Consider the following 23405-nt stretch of genomic DNA (forward strand, 5'->3'; position numbering starts at 1 on the left):
GCCTGCCTAACCCACCACCCTCATTTAATTCTCTGCCTGGTCTTTATTGCTACCTGGCCTTTTTCAGGCTCCTTTAGTTATTTATTTTTTATCTTCCCCCACTAGAAGGTAAGCTCCTGAAGAACAAAAACGCTGTCTTTTCTCCAGCAGCCCAAGTCTAGCTGAGTGCCTGGCCCATGGTAGGTGCCCCGACCTGTGTGGAACGAATGGATGATGAATCGCGGGAGAGTGTCTCAGGCAGTGTAGGTGCGGGTGTGGACACACGCTGGGGAGGTCACATAAGTGTGGTCCGCGGAGACTGGGGAGTCTCCTCCCTGCCAAGAGGCCAGGGGAGGACAGCGCGTGGGGACTCCCTCGCCAGGGAGAACGGCGGGAGGGGTACCCGAGAAGGTCTGCGGGTGTGGGGTCAGGGGAGGGTGGCGGGCCAGGGTGCCCCTGAGGAGGACCACCGATGGGTCCCCCCAAGGGGAGGACAGCAGGTGGTGAGGGGGTCCCGGCCAGGCTGGGCCGGCCGGGGGCGGTCCCGGGCTCCCCTGCGTCCCGCCTCCAGGCACAAGGAGCCGGGGCTGGCCGACGTGGCGGCGCTGCGGGCGGGCGGGGAGGGACGCAGGCGGGAGGCGGGCCGGAAAGTTTGTCCGGCGGCCGCGGCGGGGACTCTGGCCCGGGGGATGCGCGCCCAGCCCGCCCCCGTCCCTAGCACGCCGCGGAGTCCCGCTCGCCATGGGTAAGTCCCGATCGGGCGCTGCCCGCGGGGCGCGCGGCCCCTCCCGGGTGTGCCCCCGCCCGGCACCCCCTCCGCGTCCCTCGCGGCCCCCCGCAGCGCCCGGCCGGATGCCGGTGTCAGGCCCGGAGCGCAGGCCCGCGGCCCGCCGGGGCTCGGAAGGGGCTGGGCGCGCTTCCTTCCCTCCTTTCTGCCTGGGAAAAGTGGCTCCTTGCTCGATCTGAGCGCCCACTCGGGCCCAGACACTTGCCTGGCGGCCTTGGCCCTGACAGCCCCCAGGCAAGCGAAATTGTTCCTATTCCGCAGGTGAAGAAATGGAGGCTCCAAAAGGACAAAGTCCCTGATCAATTCGCTGAGCACTCTTGTGCCCCAGGCGCTGCTTTGGGCCTGGGAATTCTGCCCGCCAGCAAAACATGCAGAAGTACTGCCCTGGAGGCGATTCGGTGGAGGAGACAGAGGGGGAATTTTGATACAGAATGGAGGGATGGGGTGGGGAGAAGGGGATGTCTTTGTTGCCTGATGAGACTGGGATTCCCATTTTCTCTCTGGATTCGGAAGCCTCAAAGGGTCATTCATTCATTCATTCTTTAGTGAGCGCCTACTATGTGCTGACATTGGTTTAAGGCAGCGGACCCAACCTTTTTGGCACCAGGGACCGGTTTCATGGAAAACAATTTTTCCATAGACGGGACGGGGTGGGGGGATGGCGGGGGCGGGGAGGCGGAGCTGAGGCGGTGATGCGAGAGATGGGGAGCAGCTGCCAATGCAGATGAAGCTTCCCTTGCTTGATGCCGCTTGTGCGCCCCCCCCTTTCTAAGTTTCATGGAAGACAATTTTAACACGGATGGAGAGGGGGTTGGGGGGCCACGGAGTTCTGCGGCCAGTCCCTAACAGGCGGGAGCAGTATCAGTTCGCTCCTGGGGAGTTGGGAACCGCGGGTTTAAGGGGTAGGGATTCAGCAGTGAACAGAATAGACAATACTCCCCTTTCTCAAGGTGCTGACAGTCTGACTGAGGAGCTAGATAAACAAGTTTATTAATAAGATAATTTCAGAGAGCGACAAGGTGTTGTGGACACATAAAACGAGGTCGTGTCGTGTGAAGGCCAGCGGCAGGGGGTTCCTTAGGTAGGTGGGCAGGGTAGGCCTCCCCAGGTAAGGCAACATTGGAGCTGAGACCTTACTCAGAAGTGGGCCTTGCTCAGATGTGGGGGAACAGCTTCCAGGTGGCAGGAACAGCAAGTGCAAAGTTCCCAAGGCAGGAGTGAGCTGGTGTGGTGCAGGCCAGGGTGGCTGGAGCACAGTGGGTGAGGGGAGAGGGCTCAAAGGGACATCAGGGACATCAGAGAATTGAGCAGGGGCCAGATCATGCAGGGCTTGGTAGCCCACGGTGAGAAGTTTGTATTTTATTCCAAATGACATAAGAAGCTGGAGGAGGGTGTTAAGCTGCTGTGGGAGGCATGACCTGAATTATCTTTTAAAAGCTCATTCTGGGTTCTATGGAGAATCATAATAGCTAACACTGGCTATGACATAGGTAGGCATATGAAGTAAGTATTATGATCCTATTTGTAGATGGGGAGGCTCAGAGAGGTTAAGTGAGTGCCCTAAGGTCACACAGCTACGGAGAGGAGAAGCTGGAGTGGAACCCCAGCAGTCTGGCACTAGTCTGCATTCTAACCACTGTACCACCCAGCACAGCTGGTGGCCAACTCCAAATCTGACTCCAGAGTTCGTCCTCTTAACCTCCACAGCACAATTTCCCAGAGCCTGTCCTCCCAAGTCCCCAGGCTGCTCTCGTCATAGCAGGGTCCAGGGATTGGGCTCTATATGTAGACTTTGGGATCAGAAGTGGGTTCTGATTGTCACTGTAAGATACCCTTATCCTAGGGCAGCCATGGGAATGATGTGAGAAAATGAACTTAAAGCGCTCGGCTCACCACGTGCACATGGTAAATGGTCAGTTCACGTGGGCTTTTATTTTTTAAAACACCCAACACTGGGACTCAGGAGTCAGACTGCCCGAGTTCAAGTCCCTGCTCTGTCACTTACAGACTGTGTCACCTTGAGCAAATGTCTTCACCTCTCTGTGCCTCTGTGCATGCAGAGTTGGTTGGAAGTGAAAAATGTGGCTTGGGGAGTTGAGGAAGACGTACAGGAATTAGTCAGGGCCCCTCTCACACTAGCTGAAGCAAAAAAAGAGTATTATTGGTCACTGAGAAGTCCATGGCTTCAGGTGCGGTTGGATCCAGAGGCTCAGACAATGTCTGGAATTCCTCAGGTGGAAGATGCCCCCAGCTGCTCCAGGCAGGTAAACTAGCAGCTCAGCACCCCGCACCCCCAGTGAGCAAACACCCCGAGGCTGACTCTCACTGGCCCAGTTCAGCCGTGTGGCATTCACCTCTGCCCAGGGCCGGGGAATCTGCTGATCGATTAGATCTGGGTCATGGACACAACCCCAGGGCTGGGCGCTGGGGGCGGAGGTGGGAGTGGTCATCTCCACCCAAACCAGGAGAACTGGGGACAATAGGAAGGAAGGAATGGATGCCAAATAATAGGTGTATATAACTGGAGGCTCCCTGGGGAGGTGACACAAGATCTGGGGCTGAAGAGGGAGAGTAGGGGAACAAAGGGACCCTTTCTTTGGGGAACAAGGGTGGCCCAGGCAGAAGGACCAGCATGTGCAGAGGCGGAGCAGCATGAGAGTGTATGATGTGTGCCGGGAGCAAAGGTGTTCGCAAGGTGCGCGTGGGAGGCATGGGGACAGGGCCCAGAATGAGAAGTGGCCGAGGAGTCAGGCCACCCCATGAAGGGCCTTGGATGCCGCACCAAGGAGGCCGGACTTACTCAAACAGGTGACAGGAGCCATGGAAAACTTCAGGAAGGGAGTGTTCTTCCCCAGTCTTTCTAATGGCTCCGACTCCTTTGGGGCTCTCCTTTATAGCTCCTTGGGACAGTACCACTTCATCAGGCTTTGTCCCTTGGGGTTTTCCTGACAGCTCTTTCCCCTCAACCTCTGCCCCCTGCCCCGCTTCTGTCTCCCACCTCACCACCTATCTCTGATTGGCCTTTCTTGCTAGTAGGTCAGTGCAGCAAAGTGCTTAAGTTCATGGATTTGGCAGTCCTGTGGGTCACCATTACCATCCTGATCCTGGTGCCTCCTAGCTGTGAGAACACTCTGCGCCTTACTCTCCCCATCTGTAAAATGGGATAGTTGTAGCTGTAGCAGTACCGCTGAGGGTTGTTATGAGGATGAACTGCGAGAAGGCGTATAAAGTCTTTGACAGAAGAGGTGCTCCACAGGTGATACCTGTTATGACTTTTATTTTATTTCACTTGTAATTTTATTGTTCTCTTACCACTGCGACCCAAATCTGCACTGATGTGTTTCCCAGCAGACCCTATGGAACTCAGCTTGGCCTCCGAGCCCTCTGGCTGAGTTCCTCAAGGGAAACCCAGGAAATGGCAAACAGATTCTATGCTACCTCAAGTGCCTCCCACGGCCTGGAAGAACCTTCCTTTCTGGGAGTAAACCCAGGAACGAGGGAGGTGGGAGGGCGGCAAAGGGAGGTGCAGGCAGAGCAGGGTCTGGGCACGTAATCTTCCAGGATATTTACTGGCATCGGAACAGGAAGCACAGGGCCAGCTGGGGATGGAAGTGGGTTATTTCCCTGGGGACAGGGGGGAAGGGGAGAAGACTGAGCAGAAAGGGGTGGGCCGGGAATGTTCCTCCAGATGGAACCCCTCCCGTGCACAAGAATTGCCTAACAGATCTGGGAAGAGGCAGAAGTAAGAGAGAACAAAGTGAAATCATATTACACCACGGTTTTATAATGGGGTGGTCGAGAGTATGGCCTGTGGAGCAGACTGCCTGGCTTTGATTAGAGCCTCAGCTGCTTACTACTACTTTTGACCTTAGGCAAGTCAAGTTCACCTCTCTGATGATCGGTTTATTCATTCATAAATAACACAAGAGCCTGCCTCATAAAGTTGCGGTGAGAATTAAATGGGTTATTAAACTTAAAGTGCTCAAAGCAGTGCCTGATCCAGAGAAAACACTCCGTACATCTGGCTATAGTGTTACAAATGTTCCTCTCAGATCCGGGGCGGGGGCGGGGTGAGTCAGATTGATACTGCTGGATTACTCTAGATGGTTCCAGAATTATGTAAATTTAAGTGTTTAAATTGCAAATTAAGAGGAACCCGTACAGCTACACTGCCAATAGGGTAGCCACTGGCCACATGTGGCTATTTTTATGTGTAAATTCATTAAAATTTTAAAATTTTTAAAAATTAAAAATTCAGTTCCTCTATCACGTTGGCCACATCTCAAGTGCTCACTACCCACGTGTGGCTGGTGACTACCGCGTGGGACAGCAGAGATGGAGAAATCCCCATCATTGCGGGAAATGCCGTGAGACAGTGCTGCTCTCAGAAGAAAAGAAATCGGGAGGATAGCACTCAAATCCGTGGTGAAAAAATGGAACGTAAAAACCTTAATTGATCCATCAAAAGCAGAAACAGAGGAAAAAAGACGTATGTCGATAGTACAGTGACTAGAAGACACAAAAATAAATGGGAGAAGCAAATTCAAGCATATCAGGAATTGCAATAAATGTGAACGAGTTCACCTTTTTAGAGCAGAAGCTCTCAGCTGGAACTTATAAGCATCCCACTCTATACTGCTTTCACGAGAGACACATAGCACGCCACTGCAGTTTAACCTGTTGGGTTAAAGGGGTTTGAAAATGCAGAGACCCTGAGGGAGGGGGAAGCTCACCGCATGTCCAAATGTAGGTAAGTAAGGGTTTCAGAAGCAGGAGGAAGGGAGAGTGTGAGTTGAGAGAGGCTGATCTGTCTATCTGCAAGCTGCTGTCTGTGCCTCCATTGTTGAAATGGCTTCTGCTTTCTCTTTCCCCTGTACCCTGTGCTTAGGGCCCCTTCGCGGTTCCTGATGCTGTTTCTATTTCTGTCTTTCCCCCTCGATCACACGTGCCAAAGCGTTATCTGTTTTCTTAGTCATGTCAAAGAACCAACTTGAGTTTTAGTGATCAGCCGTCCTGTTGGTGGTGGTTCTATTTTTTCCATTTCATTAACATCTGCTTTCATATTCATTAATTCCATTTGTTCCTTGGGTTCATGTTTTAATTTTCCCAGCTTCTATAGTCATAAATCCTCACCCCAACCCCTCCTCAGCCTGCCCTAATAAAAAGTTAGCGTCATTTGGCCTTGGGGCCAGCGCCTCCTCTGTCTTCGGAGAGAGAGTAAATAAAACTTTGCTTTTGCGCTTCTGTCTATCCTAAACTTCCTCTGAGAATTCTTTCTCCCCCACATACAGACTTCACACCCTAACACCTGTTTCATTTCATCTTCCCACCAGCTCTGGGAGCAGGTAGGGTGGGCATCATCGTCCCCGTTTTATATACGAGCAAACTGAGACTAGAGTTCAAGTGCAGCTGAGGGTGAGCACAGAGCGAGGTATGCACGGAGGCTGCTTTAACAGAGAAAGAAGCTTAATATCCTTCAGAACCAGAACTCTCAGATAACTGCAGTCGTCGGGCTGGGAGGGAAAAAGAAGCCAATGACCAAAAAAAGAAACAAATCTACCAAAACCAAAGCAAAACGAGACAAAGACTTCTCACATCCTCACATTCAGCCGAGAATTTTCTACCTTTTTCATTAGTTTGTTCATCTATAAAATGGGAATAATGAAGCACCTATTTCTTTGGACTTAGGAAGAATTTTACAGAATTATTATTTTTTTGAGCTCCTCCTCATTTCTTATCCTCTTCATTTTTCATCTTTAGCCAGTGGTCCATTTGCATATAAACTAACCTAGGACTAAAAGCCCCACAGTTTAAGATACAGAAGTCAGAACCATCATGCAGTTTAGTGTTTCCTAAGTAATGAAGTAGCTGGGTCGTGGCACGCTCTCCTGATTTCCACTAACTGACCTTGCGTTCACTCACCATGCGCTCAGAAATCTCTGTTCCACCTTAAAGGGGAAAAACGTTTGAATGGTTACTTTTTATCTATTGGTAAATAGGTGTTGAAACAAATCTTCTATCAATGTGTCATGAACACTTTGGAAGAGACTGATCTAATAATGTTTCCTCATTTTATAGATGGGCAAAGACAGACTCATATTTCGGTTACCGATTGCAGCGTAACAAAACACCCAAAACTTAGTGTCCTCTAATAACAACCATTTTATTATATCTAATAGTTCTCTGGGTTGAATGGGCTCAGCTGGGCAGTTCTTCTGCTGCTGTCAGTTCAGGTCTCTTGTGAAACTACAGTCAGATGGCGGCTGCAGTTGACACCATTTGGAGGCTGATATAGGATTCTGGCATGGCTGGGCCTCTCTCCCTCCTTTATTGTCTAAAGGCCTCTCCACATGGTTTCTCCATGTCACAGGGGGTAGCCAGACTTCTTACATGGTGGCTTGGGGCTCCCCCAAAACATAAAAACTAGAAATTGCTCAAAGACTGGCACAGTGTCACTTCAGCAATAATCTGGTGGTTAAAACTAGTCACAGAGCTACCGAGATTCAGTGTGAGAGGAAACCACATAAAGGCATAAATACCAGGAGGCATGGTTCACTGGGAGTCGTCTTTAGCGACTAGCTCCCACAGCCCAGAAAGGGGAAAAGAGACCAGCCTGTGTCACGTAATAAATTGAACAGAACTGTCACAAAACAGAAAAGAACCTTGTTTTCCTAATGTCTAAAGCACTGTCCTTTCCTCACTACTGTGTATATAACAATGACTTTGGAGTCCTACAAGTTCTTCAATTAACAACAAAAAGAATTAGTTTCCTCTCCCACCCAGAGTAAGAAAGCATGCTTTCCTCAACTAAGATGGAGAGGTTTCAGGTTCATTCCATGGATCTGGGAATTCTGTTACCTAATATATTAGTTGGGAGCTTTTTAATTATAATTTACGTAAACCAACTGGATTTGGATTAAGGAACAAGGAGTATTTGTTGGCTCATGTAACTGGAGAGTCCAATGGCTTGAGTAAGCTTCAGGCACTGCTAGATCTAGGGGTTCCTGCAATACTACTGGGTCTCTGTTTCTTGTTCTTATTATCTTTTGGCTTTCTTTTTGTATGTATTGGTTTCATTCTCATGAAGGCCTCTGTACAGTATCACAAATGGCCATTTTGTTTCTGCAACTTGAGATTCTCAAAAATAGAGTCCTTTTTCCATTGTATGCACAGCAATTCCTTGAACGACCCAGTCTGTGTCACTTGCCCATCCCTATGTGTGGGTGGTAGGGACACATGACTGGCAGCCCCACCAGTGGGGAAGGGGCTCCTCCCCAGTGGAAAAGATTCCAGGTAGACAGAAAAAGTAATACATGTTCACTATCCTCAGAACTCTCTTTTCCTTGAAGATTCGTTTCCATATAGAAGCAGTTGGAAACTGGTGCCAACGGGCTGCATTTTGAGATGTGTTTTGTCTGGCCCAAACCATATTTTAATACATTCTTGGAATAGCATTTAAAAATCAGAAGACAGTTTATAAAAATCTGGATTTCTGGCTTCTCTTTTTTTAAAAATAAGCTGTTCGTTTTTCTTTTTAAACAAATCTGGTAGCTTTTGATTTTTCTGTATTCCAATTTCTTTATCTGTCAAGTAGAACTATCAATAATACCTACCTTATAAGGTTGTTGTGAGGATTACATGAAATGATGCAAAAATGTCTTACATTAAGCCTGGCACAGAGGGAGCAGTCATGAAATGGCAGCTACCCTTGTCATCATTTGCCAGAGATTCCGCATTTTCATGTGTTAACAATTCCTAGAGCTGCGTTGTGACTTTGGATGAGGCATGAGCTTTCCAACTTGCCACAGACCCCACCGTCCCTTGTTGTCTTACATGCAGCCCATTTTACCCACGTATGATAACTGGCAGCTCCCTGCTCTGTGGCATTTCCTCTTCAGTCTGTCATTACCACTCTCACCTGGACCCTTGTACTAGCCTCCCAACCTGGGTTCTCTCTTGCTGTCTGGTTTCAGTGCTAGGAATAGAAAGTTTCACTAAGTTAGAAATTGTTAGGATTTTTTTCCTGTCATATACAAAAGTCTGGAGATTGACAATCCATTGTTGATATGGCAGGTTTACTGTTATCGGAGACCCAGGCTCCTTCTATATTTTGTTCTACCATGTCAGTGCGTAGCTTGCATCTTCATGGTCACCCCTCCACTGTGTTCCAAAATGGCGCTGGAGCACCAGCCATAACATTTGCATTCCAGGCAAGAAGTAAAAGAACAAGAAGGGTGGGCAAAAAACAATCTAGCTAGCAGTCTGTCTCTGCTACCCACTTCTTGGAAAGCTTTTCTCAAAGTCCCACTGAAAAAGTACGTCTTCTGTCTTATTGGCCACCTGTAGCTGCAGGAAAGGCTGGGAAATGTAATCTTTTAGCTGGATATAGTCTTTTTTTTTTTTTTGAGACAGAGTCTCACTCTGTTGCCCAGGCTAGAGTGAGTGCCGTGGCGTCAGCCTCGCTCATAGCAACCTCAAACTCCTGAGCTGAAGCGATCCTCCTGTCTCAGCCTCCTGAGTAGCTGGGACTACAGGCATGCACCACCATGCCCGGCTAATTTGTTCTATATATATTTTTAGCTGTCCATATAATTTCGTTCTATTTTTAGTAGAGATGGGGTCTCGCTCTTGCTCAGGCTGGTCTCGAACTCCTGAGCTCAAACGATCCGCCCACCTCGGCCTCCCAGAGTGCTAGGATTACAGGCGTGAGCCACCACGCCCGGCCTGGATATAGTCTTGATACCAATGAAGAAGGGATGAATAGCCATTGGGTGGGCCACACCCACTTCACTTAGCATCTCTGTACATCACCAAGAGCAATCTTTTAAAAATTAAAAATAGACCACCTTACTCCTAGCTGAAGCCACCAAGGATGTCCATCCATTGAGAATGAAACTCATCATTGTCCTCAAGACCTGCAGAGCCTCATGTGGTCAGGCCCCTGCCTTCTTCTCCTGGCTCCAGCCCCTCTGGCCTCCAGACTGATCCGCACAGTGATTTAAAGTCCTCACTGTAGCCATATCAGCTCTACCTCTTACTTGCTGTGTGACCATGGGAAAGTTTCTTAACCTCTCTGCACCTTGGAGGATGATGCAAATAATATGTTATAGGGTTGTTGTAAGATTTAAATGAGAAAATACATGTAAAGTTCTTAAAACAGGTTCTGGCATTTAGTAAGTGCCATATAAGTACTCGTTATTAATATTCATAGTTGTTCAAACATACCAAAAACTGTCCTATTTCAGAGCCTTTATAACTGGTGTTCCCTCGGTCTAGAATGTTCTTCTTCCAGATTTTCCTGTGGCTTTCTCTGTCACTTCATTCAGAGCTCTGCTCAGCTATCCCCTCTTCAGAGAGGCCTCAGCTGACTACCCTGTTTAAAATAGGATACCGACATCACTCTTAATTCTATTTCCCTGCTTTATTTTCTATGACATCTTTCACGCCCTGAAATTACATACTTATTTATTATCTTCCTATTTCTAAAATGTTAGGTCTTTGACAACACCACTGTATTCCAGCACCAAGAACATTTATCTGGCTTGTTGCAGACACCAGATAAATAAATTCAGATGGATTGATGGGTGTGTGGATGGGGATATAAAAGAATGGAATATAGAGATGGGTGCGTGCATGGATGGACTTGTGGATAGATGGATCAATAAATCAATGGATGGTTGGTTGGATTAAGGGGTAGATAAATGGACAGATAGATGGATGAATATGTAAATGGATGGATGGATGGATGGGTGAATGAATGGAGAATGGATGGGTGGATGAACACATGGTTGAATAGATGTAGTAGATGGATGACTGGAGGGTGGATGGATGGATGGGTGGGTGGGTAGATGGATGGTTAAACAGAAGAAGATAGATGGGTACATGGAGAGGTTGACAGATGGAGAGGTTGAAAGGATAGATGCTCTGACAAGGAGCCATTTTGAACTCTGTCACTTTTGTTTTTCAGGCTGTCCCCCACCTGTCCTGCCCCTGTGTGCCTCTGTGTCTTTGCTGGGTGGCCTGACCTTTGGATATGAACTGGCAGTCATTTCGGGTGCCCTGCTGCCACTGCAACTTGACTTTGGCCTAAGCTGCTCCGAGCAGGAGCTCCTGGTGGGCAGCCTGCTCCTGGGGGCTCTCCTCGCCTCCCTGGTGGGGGGCTTCCTCATTGACCGCTATGGCAGGAAACAGGCCATCCTGGGCAGCAACTTGGTGCTGTTGGCAGGTAGCCTGGACCTGGGCCTGGCTGGCTCCCTGGCCTGGCTGGTCCTGGGCCGCTCAGCGGTTGGCTTTGCCATCTCCCTCTCCTCCATGGCCTGCTGCATCTACGTGTCAGAGCTGGTGGGGCCGTGGCAGCGGGGAGTGCTGGTGTCCCTCTACGAGGCAGGTATCACCGTGGGCGTCCTGCTCTCCTACGCCCTCAACTATGCACTGGCCGGTGCCCCCTGGGGATGGAGGCATATGTTTGGCTGGGCCGCCGCGCCTGCGCTCCTGCAATCCCTCAGCCTCCTCTTCCTCCCTGCTGGTGCAGACGACACTGCAGCCCACAAGGACCTCATTCCACTCCAGGGAGGTGAGGCCCCCAAGCTGGGCCCCGGGAGGCTACAGTATTCCTTTCTGGACCTCTTCAGGGCCCGGGATAACATGCGAGGCCGGACCGCAGTGGGCCTGGGGCTGGTGCTTTTCCAGCAGCTAACGGGGCAGCCCAATGTGCTGTGCTACGCCTCCACCATCTTCCACTCGGTCGGCTTCCGGGGGGGATCCTCAGCTGTGCTGGCCTCCGTGGGGCTCGGCGCGGTGAAGGTGGCAGCGACCCTGACCGCCATGGGGCTGGTGGACCGTGCGGGCCGCAGGGCCCTGCTGCTAGCTGGCTGTGCCCTCATGGCCCTGTCGGTCAGCGGCATAGGCCTGGTCAGCTTTGCCGTGCCCATGGACTCGGGCCCGAGCTGCCTGGCCATGCCCAATGCCACCGGGCAGACAGGCCTCCCTGCAGACCCTGGCCCGCTCAAGGGCTCATCTCCACCTCCAATGCCGAGCACCAGCGGGGACCGAAGGGAGCCAGTCTTGTCAACCAAGCCCCACTCCAGAGCTGGAGACCCCGAGGCCTCACCCCTGCCAGCGCTGAGCACCGCCTTCCCGGCGCCCCCGCCCGCCTCCCCCGGGCACAGGCTGCTGCGCTGGGCGGCGCTGGTCTGCCTGATGCTCTTCGTGAGCGCCTTCTCCTTCGGATTCGGGCCAGGTGAGCGGTGTTTCTGTGCAGATGCCCTGTTCGTGGGAAGCTGGGGGGCTGTACAGCCGGGGTCTCTGAGGGGCGCTAGAGGTGAGTTGATCACGAAGCTTCAGGGCTCTTCCCAGGGCCTGATCCTGATTTTGTGTTTGGATTCTTGAAAAGGCCCCCAAATAATTTAGGCTTCAGGCCTCGTAAAACCTGGGTCTGTCCCTGGACAGCTCAATGAAAGGGTTTACATGACAGGAATTTACTGAATAGGGAGAAAACCAACATCCCAGTTGGCTCAGGACTGTTCCAGCCTCGGCGCTGGGAGCCTCGTGTCCCGGGAAGTGCCTCAGTCTCGGGCAGACCGAGGTTGTGGGTCACCCTGCAGGGATTCTTGCAGCAGTAGGGGACCAGCGGTTCAGGAGAACTGGGTGTCAGGAGCTGACATTCTGCTTAAAGCACGCTATTGGGAGGCTGCCTGCTCGACCCGTTGGTGCCAGGCCCAGGTCCCGGCCTCCGCCTAGGAGCCCCCTGCTCTCCCGCCCTAGTGACCTGGCTTGTCCTCAGCGAGATCTACCCTGTGGAGGTCCGAGGGAGAGCCTTCGCCTTCTGCAACAGCTTCAACTGGGCCACCAACCTCTTCATCAGCCTCTCCTTCCTCCATCTCATCGGTAAGTCCTCCCCCGGTGAGTCCACTCTCTTTCCTGTGGCCCAGCCTCCCCACCCTAGAGCAAAAGAGCTTTGTGAATTTTCCTATCGCTAGGGGCAGAGTTATTCTGTGCAGAAACTGCACAGACGTGCCAGGACAACACCCAGAACACACAGACACGCAGTAAAACTGCCCGGGCCAGCTAGCAGCTGGTAGCCTGTGCTTGGTACCGCGAGGGCCTGGCCGCGGTCAGGCAGCAGGTGCGAGGCTGGTGCTGTTTATTTGTTCTAAACCGGCTTCAGCTGGCCCAGACCGCCTGCCGGCTGGAAGTTTCTCTCAGCTCTAGCCTGGGTGACATCATCCCTACTCCCCAGCATTCAGCCCCAGTCTGAGGGGTGGTGGGTGGGTCAGAGACTACACCGGCCCAGAAAGAACAGCTGGTCTTCAACAGGCCCTGCTCGGCTGGGCTGAAGTGCACAGGGCTCCTTGACTATGGCCCCCAGGGCACAGTTCTTAGGGTTCTGTCCTGTCCTACTCCCTGTGGCCAAGAGTGTCCTCCTCACAGGCACAGCCAACTCGAGGGTGGGGAGACCGTGGGAAACACTGGTAGAAGAACCCGCCCGCCATGGCTGTCTCCCACCCCCAGGCTTAGGGACTCCCCACTTCTCCCTGCTGCCTCAGGCTTCGAGCATTTCCCTTTAAGTGGAATGAGTGAGTCAGTGAGAGACAGGGAGGGGAAGAAAGGAAGGAGGGAGGGAGAGTTTATTGGGATTGTTATGTCATTATTATCCCCATTTCACAGATGGGATAATACATCCTTCCCCAGTCCAGCCAGGTAGTCAGAAGACTAGAACCAGCCCCCCTGCCTCCCAGCCAGTGCTCTTCCTCCTGGACTTCAGGTCCAGCTGGTCAGGGAGGCTGCTGGGAGGAGGTGTGGCCATGGCTGTTGGAGGCGAGAGTGGCGTCCAAACCATACTTTGTGCTTCCACCTCGACAAAGACTCTTTGCTCCACATCCTCTCTCTGTCTTGGGCTGACTGACTTCAGAGGACTTGGCATCATCCCCATCCCGGTCCCTGGCCCTGAGACCCGGGCCCCACCTGAGGCTCCAGGACGAGAGAAGGGCTGGGGTTCTGCACCTCCCCCTCCCCCGGGACTGAACCGTGGTTTCCGTCCTCTTTCCGGACTCAGTCAGACGCAGGCCAGACTGGCTGAAACTCGATTCCCTGAATGATCCACTCACGGAATGACCAATTCCTGGAATTTCTGTGGATTCTGGGAAACTGAGCTTCGCCAGGCTGCGTCCGAGCAGCCGTTTCGCCGTTCCCCCTCAGTGCGGGCTTTGCGGTTCCCAGCACGCCCCGCCGGTTAGCGCTTGGATGCGGGTCAGTGGCCTTTCCCATAAACACAAATTGCCGTCTCTCTGTGTTTGTGGACTCGTGTGTGCCTGGCTCTTTCCCTGCCTTTGGGGCAACCAGCGAGATTCCTGCTTTAAGGTTCGTAGCTGACAACTTGTTGGTCACTCTGCAAACGGACCATCTGGAACATTTGCTTGGCTGAACTGATTGTCAGCGCTCACCCTAGAACCCGCCAGCTGGCCCAGGCTGCAGGGCCGTGCTGGGCGCCCAGGCCCACCCTCCTGCCCTCCTGTTCCCAGGTGCCATCGGCTTGTCCTGGACCTTCCTGCTGTACGGACTGACCGCTGTTCTCGGCCTGGGCTTCATTTATTTATTTGTTCCTGAAACAAAAGGCCAGTCATTGGCGGAGATAGACCAGCAGTTCCAGAAGAGACGGTAGGAGGCGGACGGGGAGGGCCTGGGGGGAAGAACTGTATCCAACCCTGAGCACATCGCTCCAGGATTTTGGTTCTGGTGCTTTCCCTTTGCAAGACAGCGTCCCTCCTCTCTTCCCGTCTCGCCTACTGCCTGGGCACTGTGAGTTTTGTCCTGTCGTTGTACATGAGTTGTTTTCCTTGAGTTGTTTTGTGTCTTCCTACGTGTCTTTCCATTTGACTTTAAGGCCCAGCTCACAGGGATTTTAAATCACTCAATTATAGAGTCACAGGAGGTTAGAATAGTGGAATCTTAAACTCACAGAATCTTAGAGTCACAGAACAAACCATTATAACCATGGCCCTTAAAAATTGTACACAAAACACCTGTGCACTTAATCCATGCATTCAGTGGATGTTTATTAAGTCCTTACCATGTGTCAGGCAGTGTTTGAAGCCTTAGGAAATGTGGCTAAAATTAAGAATGACAAGGTCCGTGTCCTCAAGGAGCTTCCATTTGCATGGGGGAGAGAGACCGGAAATAAACAAGCTAACAATGCATAAATAAGAGCATTTTAGTTGGTGTTGTGTAATTAGAAGAAAATGAAACAGAGCAAAATATGTTGAGAGGGCCAGGTTGGCAGAGAGGGGGACAGAGGAGCAAGGGGTCATGGCTAAAGTCGGGAGGGTAGTCAGAGAGGGAAGACTTCTCTGAAGAGGTGCAATGTAAGTTAGTAAGAAGAAAGCTGCTGCTATGGTAAGATGCGGGGGTGGGGTCTAGGCAGCAGAAACAGCCAGTGCAAAGGCCCTGAGGTTGGAGCTTATCTGGCACATGCAAAAGAACAGTAAGGAAGCCAGTGTGGCTGGAACAGAGGGAGGGAGGCAGGAGGGGTAGAAGATCAGATGGGTGGGAGCTAGATCTCATCAGGTCTTTAGGTCACTGGGGGGTGGGAATGAGGGGGAGGGGGAGGGGGCTCCAGTATACGGTCCACTGACCGCCCCTGCCCCCTCCTCATCCCACTCATTCTGTTTGACAGGTTTGCCCTGAGGTTTGGCCACAGGCAGCACTCAGCCGGCATCCAGTACAGCCGCATCGAGGTCTCTGCAGCCCCCTGAGGAGTCCACCTGCCTGGAAGTGCTGGCGCCGTGGCCTTACCAGACCATCCCTGGCTTCCTCTCCCCAGGCCCTGGAGCACAAGTTCCAGGTGGTCCTTCGCGAGTGGCCCCACCCCAAAAGAGGTCGTTTTTTGCTGGGGGTGAGAGGAATGACAGTCTGAGAACCCCAAACTCTTCATTTTGAGTCTTAGACCCTGAGGATTCCTGGAGATCTAGCTTCATGCCTCAGTTTCCCCACTGACTTTGCACATCTCTGCAGTATTTATGACAAGAACAACTTACAGAGTCTTCGTTGCACCATAGATTTTTCTCAAAGAATCTCTAGGGTACCAATCCTGGGAAGACGTCTCTCCTGGTATCACCCCTAAATCCACCTGAGGATATCATGTTTTCTACTCTCTTTTTTTCCTCTGGTTGGGCCATTTTGGTAAGAGGTAGCCCCACTTTTTGACTCTTGTTTCTGAATTTTGTTCAATCCCTCTAATTCTCTTATCCAGAATATTTATTACTCACCAGCAACTGTGATGGAGACCTGAGTGCTCGTTCTGGTTCTGCTTGTGTCGTTGCCTCTGACCAGCTGTGTGCAGTGGGAGGCCTGGGCCAGGTCATTCTTAAGATCTCTTCTGACTGCAGTGAGCTGGAATTCTAAATGCTGGTGACACAACAATATTCAAGTTGCTGGGTACCTCTTTAAGGGATGTAAGTTTTAGTCGGTAGAAAAGGTAAGTAGGATTCTAGAGTTGTGCACACTAACCTCCAGGAACCAGCACAGCGCACGTAAACAAGCACCAGCAGCTGTTTCCAGGGTGGTGCAGGACGGCTCTGCAGAAGGGAGATGGGTTTGGAGGCCAACAGACCTGGTAGTCAGTGTTGCCTCTGCCTCTTGGCAGCCATTGACCTTGGGTAAGTCACAACTCCCGCAAACCACAGTTTCCTCGCCTGTAGAACGGAGACAATTATGCCCCTAAGGGTGTATTTCACCCCTGGCTCCTTTCAGGGGGGTCCTGGCTTGTCCGGGGCCTAGGGGATCTTTACTCACCCTCCGTTACCCAGGTCCCCACCTCTGGGATGTTGCAAAGGGTCAGTCCTCAAAGAGTGAGTCAGATGGGGACTGAGCAAGTGGCTGAGGCTGATGGTCACTTAAGGAAGGGGCTGACAAGGAGGAGCTCCCAGATGCCAAAGAGAACGAGGAGCTAAAATAGATCCTGGGTGCTGGTGTTGGACCAGACTGTGTCATCCCTGCGTACGCGTGGGTGCTGGCACAGCCCCTGAGGACGCTGGCCCCTCAAGTGCTCCTCTCCTCTCGTTCCCCAGGTATGTCCCTTACATCCCGTGGTGCGCCAGAGCTCACTCACAGTTTCAGGCTTTTTGCAAGCTGGTTGTTAAACACAGCCATTATAACAAATTAAATGACTTAAACTTATCATTAAATAAGTTATATTAAAACAAAGGTAATTAGTACTCAAAACTCATCACCTCTTAATCCTTTGACTGTGTCTTCCTATTATCTGTGCTCTTGGGTTTATCTATATGTACAGTGTCTCACGGGGCCCCGGGGAGACAGCGCACACCTCTTCCCGGCTCGGTGCTCAGCGACATCACGTTGGCTGTTGGTGGCTTAACTGGCTATGGGGAGTGCATTTATGTCACAGAGATTAGAGAGCATTGCGGATCAGGGCTTTATTTATTGTTCTCTTGATTTTCTAGACTTGAGAACATGCTGGATAAAATGGTAGTAATGCAAAGTAAACGTAAAAGTGTGTCTCCTTTGTAGCCAATTCTTTGTGAATAACACAAAAAATTTCGGGAATGTTCTCCCAGTGTTCGAACACTGTTATCTGGTTCCGCAGACATTTGCCTGTGTCATTGAAGAAGGAGCTCTAACATACATCTTTATTATCTTACTTTTGTCTTCCTTGTTAATGTAAACAAAAATTCCAACCAGTACTCACGCCAGACTTGAACTTGTTCCTCGGTGCTGAGCTGTTTAGCTAGCAGGCATTATTCATGGACTAATTTTGTCACATGATGGCTAAATTACACTGAGAGTTGACTTTGGATACAAGTGTTTGCCCAAAAAATCAACAAAAGCATTCTGTAAGAGTTAATTGGCTGCAGGAAATTTATAATAAAGAGTGTTTACAATAAAGAGTTTATTACTTATAAATTGTATACAATAAACACATCCTTTATCTCAGTAAAACGTACACACACACACTTTTTTCCATGGAAAGCAGTTGTTAAATATTTACCAGCTTATATCTGTGCCTGTGACCCCTTCAAATCAGTTCTCTTTCCATGAACCCATAAACCTCTCTCAATTCTCTTTTCCCCTCCTGTCAGCCTAGAAGGATGCTTTTCTAGTCTTAGAGTGGATTCTTCTCTTTCTTCATCGGGTAGGGAATGGAAATGAGTGAAGCCAGTTATGGTAAGACAATAAGGAGTAGTGGAGTCTGTGGAAATTGGCAAACACAGGCCCGCTCTAAAAAAGGATGACGGACACTCAATTCCAGCTGGTGGCTGCCATGTAGGGATGTGGGCTCCATGTGGCCTAATCATCTGAATTTTCCAAAATAGCCAGAAATTCAGACTTTGTGCAAAATTTCCTGATTTTTAAGTATTGACAGTTGCTTCTAAACTTGAAAATAGCTTATGAGCTTAACAAAACATGCTATGCCTAGATCCGTGCCTCCATTCTTGAGTTTTCCCTTTTGAGACACTTCTTTCTTCTGCATTTTTGAGGCTCTCAGCTTAACCATGACTTTTGAAAATCAATACCAAGCAAACTAAATAGCCAAGCACTTGAATTGGGTGGGCGGGAGAGGTGCTATTGAACCTGGAGGAAAAGATACCTGGAGGGAATAAAAATTGTCCATATCTCAAACATATGGCACCGGCACAATTACTGTGTGACTTGAGTGATGGCTCATCCGTGTTATGGGGACAGCACTACTTGCTCTTCAGAGACGACGTGTGTCAATCACTTAGCATAGGGCCAGGCTCATAGTGGGTGCTCCTAAATGGCTGAGTAACTGTCCCAGCAGCTCCTGGGGACATCTGGCTGTGGGTGAGGACAATGAAGGCAAGGACCAGGTGGCAGTTGGGAATGGGGAGGTATCAAAGAACACTAAAAATTGGGGGCACATAGTAGGTACTCAGAGGTCTTTAGCACCAACCAGGACAGAGGAGCGTTCTGTTCACTGATCTGCAGGGAAGGTAGAGGGAAATCCTTCCCCCCAGTAACCCCAGAATCACCCCAGGGGAGCAGCTCCCAAGCCCCCGTCTTCTGCACACACAGCCCATTCCTGACGTTTGCCCATCGCTTAGCGCCTTTGGTTATCTGCCAAGTTGTACTACATGGACGACTTAACCGAATGCTTTTCTTTAAATTGATTTGCTTTTCCACTTAAATAAATGTATTTTAAAAGGAAACTATATTAATTTTTCCCTCAAGTGCATATTTATTATCTATTATGTGCTAGGTGCTGTTCTAGACCCCGAGGGCACAGCCGTGAAGAAGGCAAGGTCCCTGTCCTCATGGAGCTGACATTCTAGCGGGGGAGGTAAATTAGGAACAAGAAGGAGGGGGGAGGAGGGGAGGGCAGAAAGGGATGGGAAGGAGGAAGGATGGATGGAAAGAAGGAAAGAGCAAGTGAGAGGGAAAGGGAGGGAGGAGAGAGGTCAGTTAGCGGTGAGTGCTGAGGAAAGATAAAGGGCCAGAGAGAGACGGAACAGGGGCAAGATGCGATGTCTGCGTGCCGTTTTAGCTGGGGTAGCTGGGTAGTTGGGGAGACCCTCTTTTAGGTGGTGGCATCTGAGCAGAGACTTGCATGAAGGGTTAGAGTGAGCCACGAGGTCTGGGGCAAGAGCACTCCTGGCAGATGGCACAGCATGTGCAAAGGCCCTGTGGTGAGACTAGGCTGGGCATATTGGAGGAACATCAAGGAGGCACGAGTGACGTGCAGAGTGATGGAAGAAGAGGGCGAGGTCAGCAGGGGTGCCACTATGAAGAACCTTCCAGGCCACAGAAAGCGCTCAGGTTTTATTCTAAATGTGCAGGAAGCCGCTGGAGGACTGTGAACAGTGGACTGATAAGCTCTGACTTGATGCTGTAAAATACTCCTCGCATGGTGGTGAATACAGAAAGCGAATATTAATTACAGCAACAGGAAGGAGCCATTAAAATACTGTTTCACTAAATTCTTCCACACCGTTGCTGCCCGCTGAGGGTTCTGAACCTGAGGCTGCTCTGTGTTGGAAGGAGAGCTTAGCAAGTGTGGGAGAGGCCTTCGTGACACAGTGGCACCTAAGACGTCTTTGTTTGCACTGAAAGAACAGTGATGTGATTCAGCATATTTACACAGTGTTTGTGAACCACCTAAAGTCACTTCCAGTGCAGCTGGCGCCCTGCGTCCCACTCTGTTAAATACAGCTCTAAGGTGAGAACACCAAGGAAGTCACAGCACCAAGAAAGGGCGAGGTGGCTCCGTTTCTCTCTCATGCCAGACCCTCCAGGAGCCGAGCATTGATGTGTCAGTGTGACACCAGTTTAGACCAGAGCGCGGTCCCTGCAGCAAATGTCCTCAGAGGGAGGAGGAAGTGAAGGAGCCAGGCGGGGGTGGCTTCCTCCAGGAGAAGACAAGGCTGTGTAGACACAGTTACCACCTTCCTGCCCCCTCTGAAGGGCTGGCCACGCAGGGGGAAGGCAAAGGAGCAAAGAAGGGACAAGATGTGAAACCCAACACTTCCCACACCAGAGAGCATCGAAGCCGCAACGGGAATTTCCACCCTGTCTTGCAGGTGGGGAAGCTGAGGCTGGTGGCCCGACGGAACCCCTCAGCTCCTGCCGGCCACCCCCGTGACCTCACATCCTGTGGGTGACCCTTCACCAGTCTGCCCTCTCCCGGTCCCAGCACCGTGCAATCCCAGTGGCCTACCTCCTGTCTCCCCTCCTACACCCTGAACACGTTGAACCTCAAACCTTCAAGGTTTTTATCTCAAACATCCCACTTGCTGGTTGCCACGTCCTTCCCACTAAGACTCTAATGCTCCCCCATGGCAACAAATCTCTGACCCCATTGAGAACTCTGACCTCTAAATGCCAACCCCTGACCACACCCCTTTCCCAGCTTCTGTGAACCTCTCCCTGCCTGTCCTTCTTGTCCACCCTGGATGCTACATCCCGATCCCAACTGTATAATCCAACCCATGCAAACACCCTCTGGGACACGTGGTCATGCTAATCCTGGACCAGTGTACACACCCATCTTCTCTGCTTGCACGCGGGCTGTGAATGCTGTAGGTGGTGTAGGAGGGAGGGGTGGGTGCAGGAGGGAGGGGTGGGTGCAGGCGGGAGGGGTGGGTGCAGGCGGGGCACGGAGACAGGAGGCCACCTGGCCAAGAGGAAAGGCCCAGGAGTTGCACAACAGGTGCAGTCAGGAGACCCAGGTTTGAGGTCCGCCTCCACTACTTTGCTAGTTTTGTGGACTCTGAGCCTCAGTTTCCTCAGTGTGGGCAGCAGAGGCCCCCACCTCAAAGTGTCGCTGAGAAGATTCATCGGGGTACAGGATGGGAAACCACTTTCTGAGCTGGGAAGGGCAGTGCGCCCACACAGAGTGGGGATCTGCCAGAAAGTCCCCCCAGATGAGGGCAGGGCTTCCCCCCGCTCCCCCCAAGGGCTGTCCCAAGCTCCCGCTCTGTCCCGGGGCCAGACTCACGTTCTGTATTCGTTCATTTTACTTTCCAGCTCAAATATTTTTTCATCTGTGGCATAGGGGGAGGATGGAATTTTGATGGGCGACACAAGATTTTCACAGACACCCTCTGAAAATGTTTCCAGACTGTCACATGCTGGGTCCCCTCCAGACCCGAAAATAATTATCGTGGATAGTCTGGCACATGGTTTTGCAGCTTTCCTCCTTGTGAGATTTTTGAAGTGGAAAAGCTGACATTCTGCTTTTAATTGATCCTCACAAGAGGAAAAAAATTCCCAAGTAGATTGTTATGTTGAAAGTCTCCTATTCTGAATGAAATGAACTAAATAACATTCAGTTCTTAAAAACTATTTTGTTCAATATTGTGAATGGTGGCACACCAAAATATAATACACATTTAAAAACTAATACACTCTATTGATTAATAGTTTTGCTTTTAATAAAATTCTATTAAAGTTAAAACGTGTGTTGACTCAAATTTTGGTCTTTGGAAATTATTTAATTAACATACTCTTTCTTAATAGTCATATGAGCTTCTTTGTTAAAATATTTGGGTCCCTAACAATTGTTTTTGCACATTAAATCAACAGCTTTCACAATCTGTGTGTGTTTCCACTGAATTTGGCACCACGAGAAATTGTTAAATTCTTCCAGATTTGGAGTCAGATGCCGTCTGACTCTTCTGGTTTGACAGGCTGGGTTGGTGGCTACCGAGAAATGATCCCCAAAGCTCTCTCTGTAGCATATTATCCCTGCAATAATAAATATTACATGTATCTTTAAGCTGATCAATAGAATTTCAACATCTAAAGCAATAAAGAGATTTTTTGAAAAGCCTCCAAGTTGCATCTCAAAGGTAAATAACATGCCTTGTTTGTTTTGTTGATTAGACTGATAGAAACGTGTCTGATGACAAAATCTCTGAGGACACTTGGTCTGGCCAATACGATGTGGGCTGAAGCCACACACAAGGTGCCAGTTCCCAGCCTAGACGTTAAGAGACATCTAGAGCGGGAGCCCTAGAGTAAGAAACCTGGAATAGACCTGAACATGACCTGCAGCCACAGCAGGGCTGCTCCAGCCGACTCGCACACCTGAAAATGAGAAAGAAATGCCAGTTAGGAGTCCGGGCTTGTTTGTTATGCAGCAAATGCTGCCTAATACGGAATCCAACCAGGTAGGAAGTGTTTGTACCTCACCCACTGAGTATACACTTGCCAGGCCTGAAAGCCCCAAATTTAAAAAAACCAATAACAATCCAGTTTTTGTTTTCAAAAATGAAAAATATTGAAAAACATAGGGAAAAATAAAAATCACCTATGCTCTACCACTCAGATGTAATCATTAACAACGTTTTGGTGTATATCCATCTCACCTCTTATCTCTGATGACAGAGCAAGTTCCTTGGATAGGAGGGCAGCCCAGTGGCAACCCCGTCCTTCCTATTGCTCAGGTCAAAAGCCTTGGCGGCATCCCTCACTCCTCTTTTTCTCTCTCACGTTCAAGGTGTCTGCAAATCCTGCAGGCTTTCTAGAATCCAGCCTTTTTCATCAGTTCCTCCATCCCCATCACTCCCACCTCCAGTCTCTCACCTGGCTTGGGGTGCAACAGCTTCCTAACAGGTCTCCTTACTTTTGTCCTTGCCCCCCACCTATCCTCCAGACAGTGGCCAGAAGAGCCTTTTAAAATCTGAGTTCATATCACTCTTCTGAGCTAGTCTTCCACGGGCCCCCTGTTATGCAGGCGGTACTTATCAGGACCTTCAGGCATCCCAGGAGCTGCCCACCCTTTCCTCTCTGACCCCATCTCCTCTTGATCCCTTCCTCACTCAATTCACCCAGCCTCTCCCTGTTTCTCCAACGCCCCAGACACCCTCTGCCTCGCATTCTCGGCTCTTTCTGTGCCCTTTGTTGGAAATGTGCACGTGCCTCACCGCTTGCTTCCTTCCATCTGCTATTCAAAAGTCATCTTCCCAGGCTTCCATGGCTAAAATTTCACCCTCATATGAGCTTGCACACGTGCACACACACATACGTGTACACGCACACACATGCACAAGCATGCATGCACACACATCCTGCACATCCCTCCCTCCCTGCTTTATTGCTTCTCCTTGGCCCTTACCGCCCTCTGGCACACCATAGAGCTCACTTACCTGTTAATGTATTATCCACA

The 23405-nt window shown here is 50.4% G+C and overlaps 1 protein-coding gene across 6 annotated transcripts; it reads left to right on the plus strand.

The window, feature by feature from the left end:
- The first annotated feature begins 631 nt into the window (after positions 1–631).
- Positions 632–18912, plus strand: SLC2A10 (solute carrier family 2 member 10). 6 transcript variants are annotated; one of them, XM_069496205.1, is made up of 6 exons: positions 632–724; positions 2956–3030; positions 10734–12005; positions 12530–12652; positions 14287–14422; positions 15438–18912. In XM_069496205.1, the coding sequence occupies exons 1-6, from the start codon at positions 721–723 to the stop codon at positions 15514–15516; spliced, it is 1689 nt and encodes a 562-aa protein (XP_069352306.1). In that variant the 5' UTR covers positions 632–720; the 3' UTR covers positions 15517–18912. The 6 variants fall into 6 exon arrangements, with proteins under 6 accessions (XP_069352306.1, XP_069352307.1, XP_069352305.1 ...); XM_069496206.1 differs by lacking the exon at positions 2956–3030; XM_069496204.1 differs by lacking the exon at positions 632–724 and having other exon boundaries at positions 1504–3030.
- Positions 18913–23405: the final 4493 nt, after the last annotated feature.

The sequence above is a fragment of the Eulemur rufifrons genome, chromosome 20 (genome assembly GCF_041146395.1).
Source record: "Eulemur rufifrons isolate Redbay chromosome 20, OSU_ERuf_1, whole genome shotgun sequence".
Lineage (NCBI taxonomy): Eukaryota > Metazoa > Chordata > Mammalia > Primates > Lemuridae > Eulemur > Eulemur rufifrons.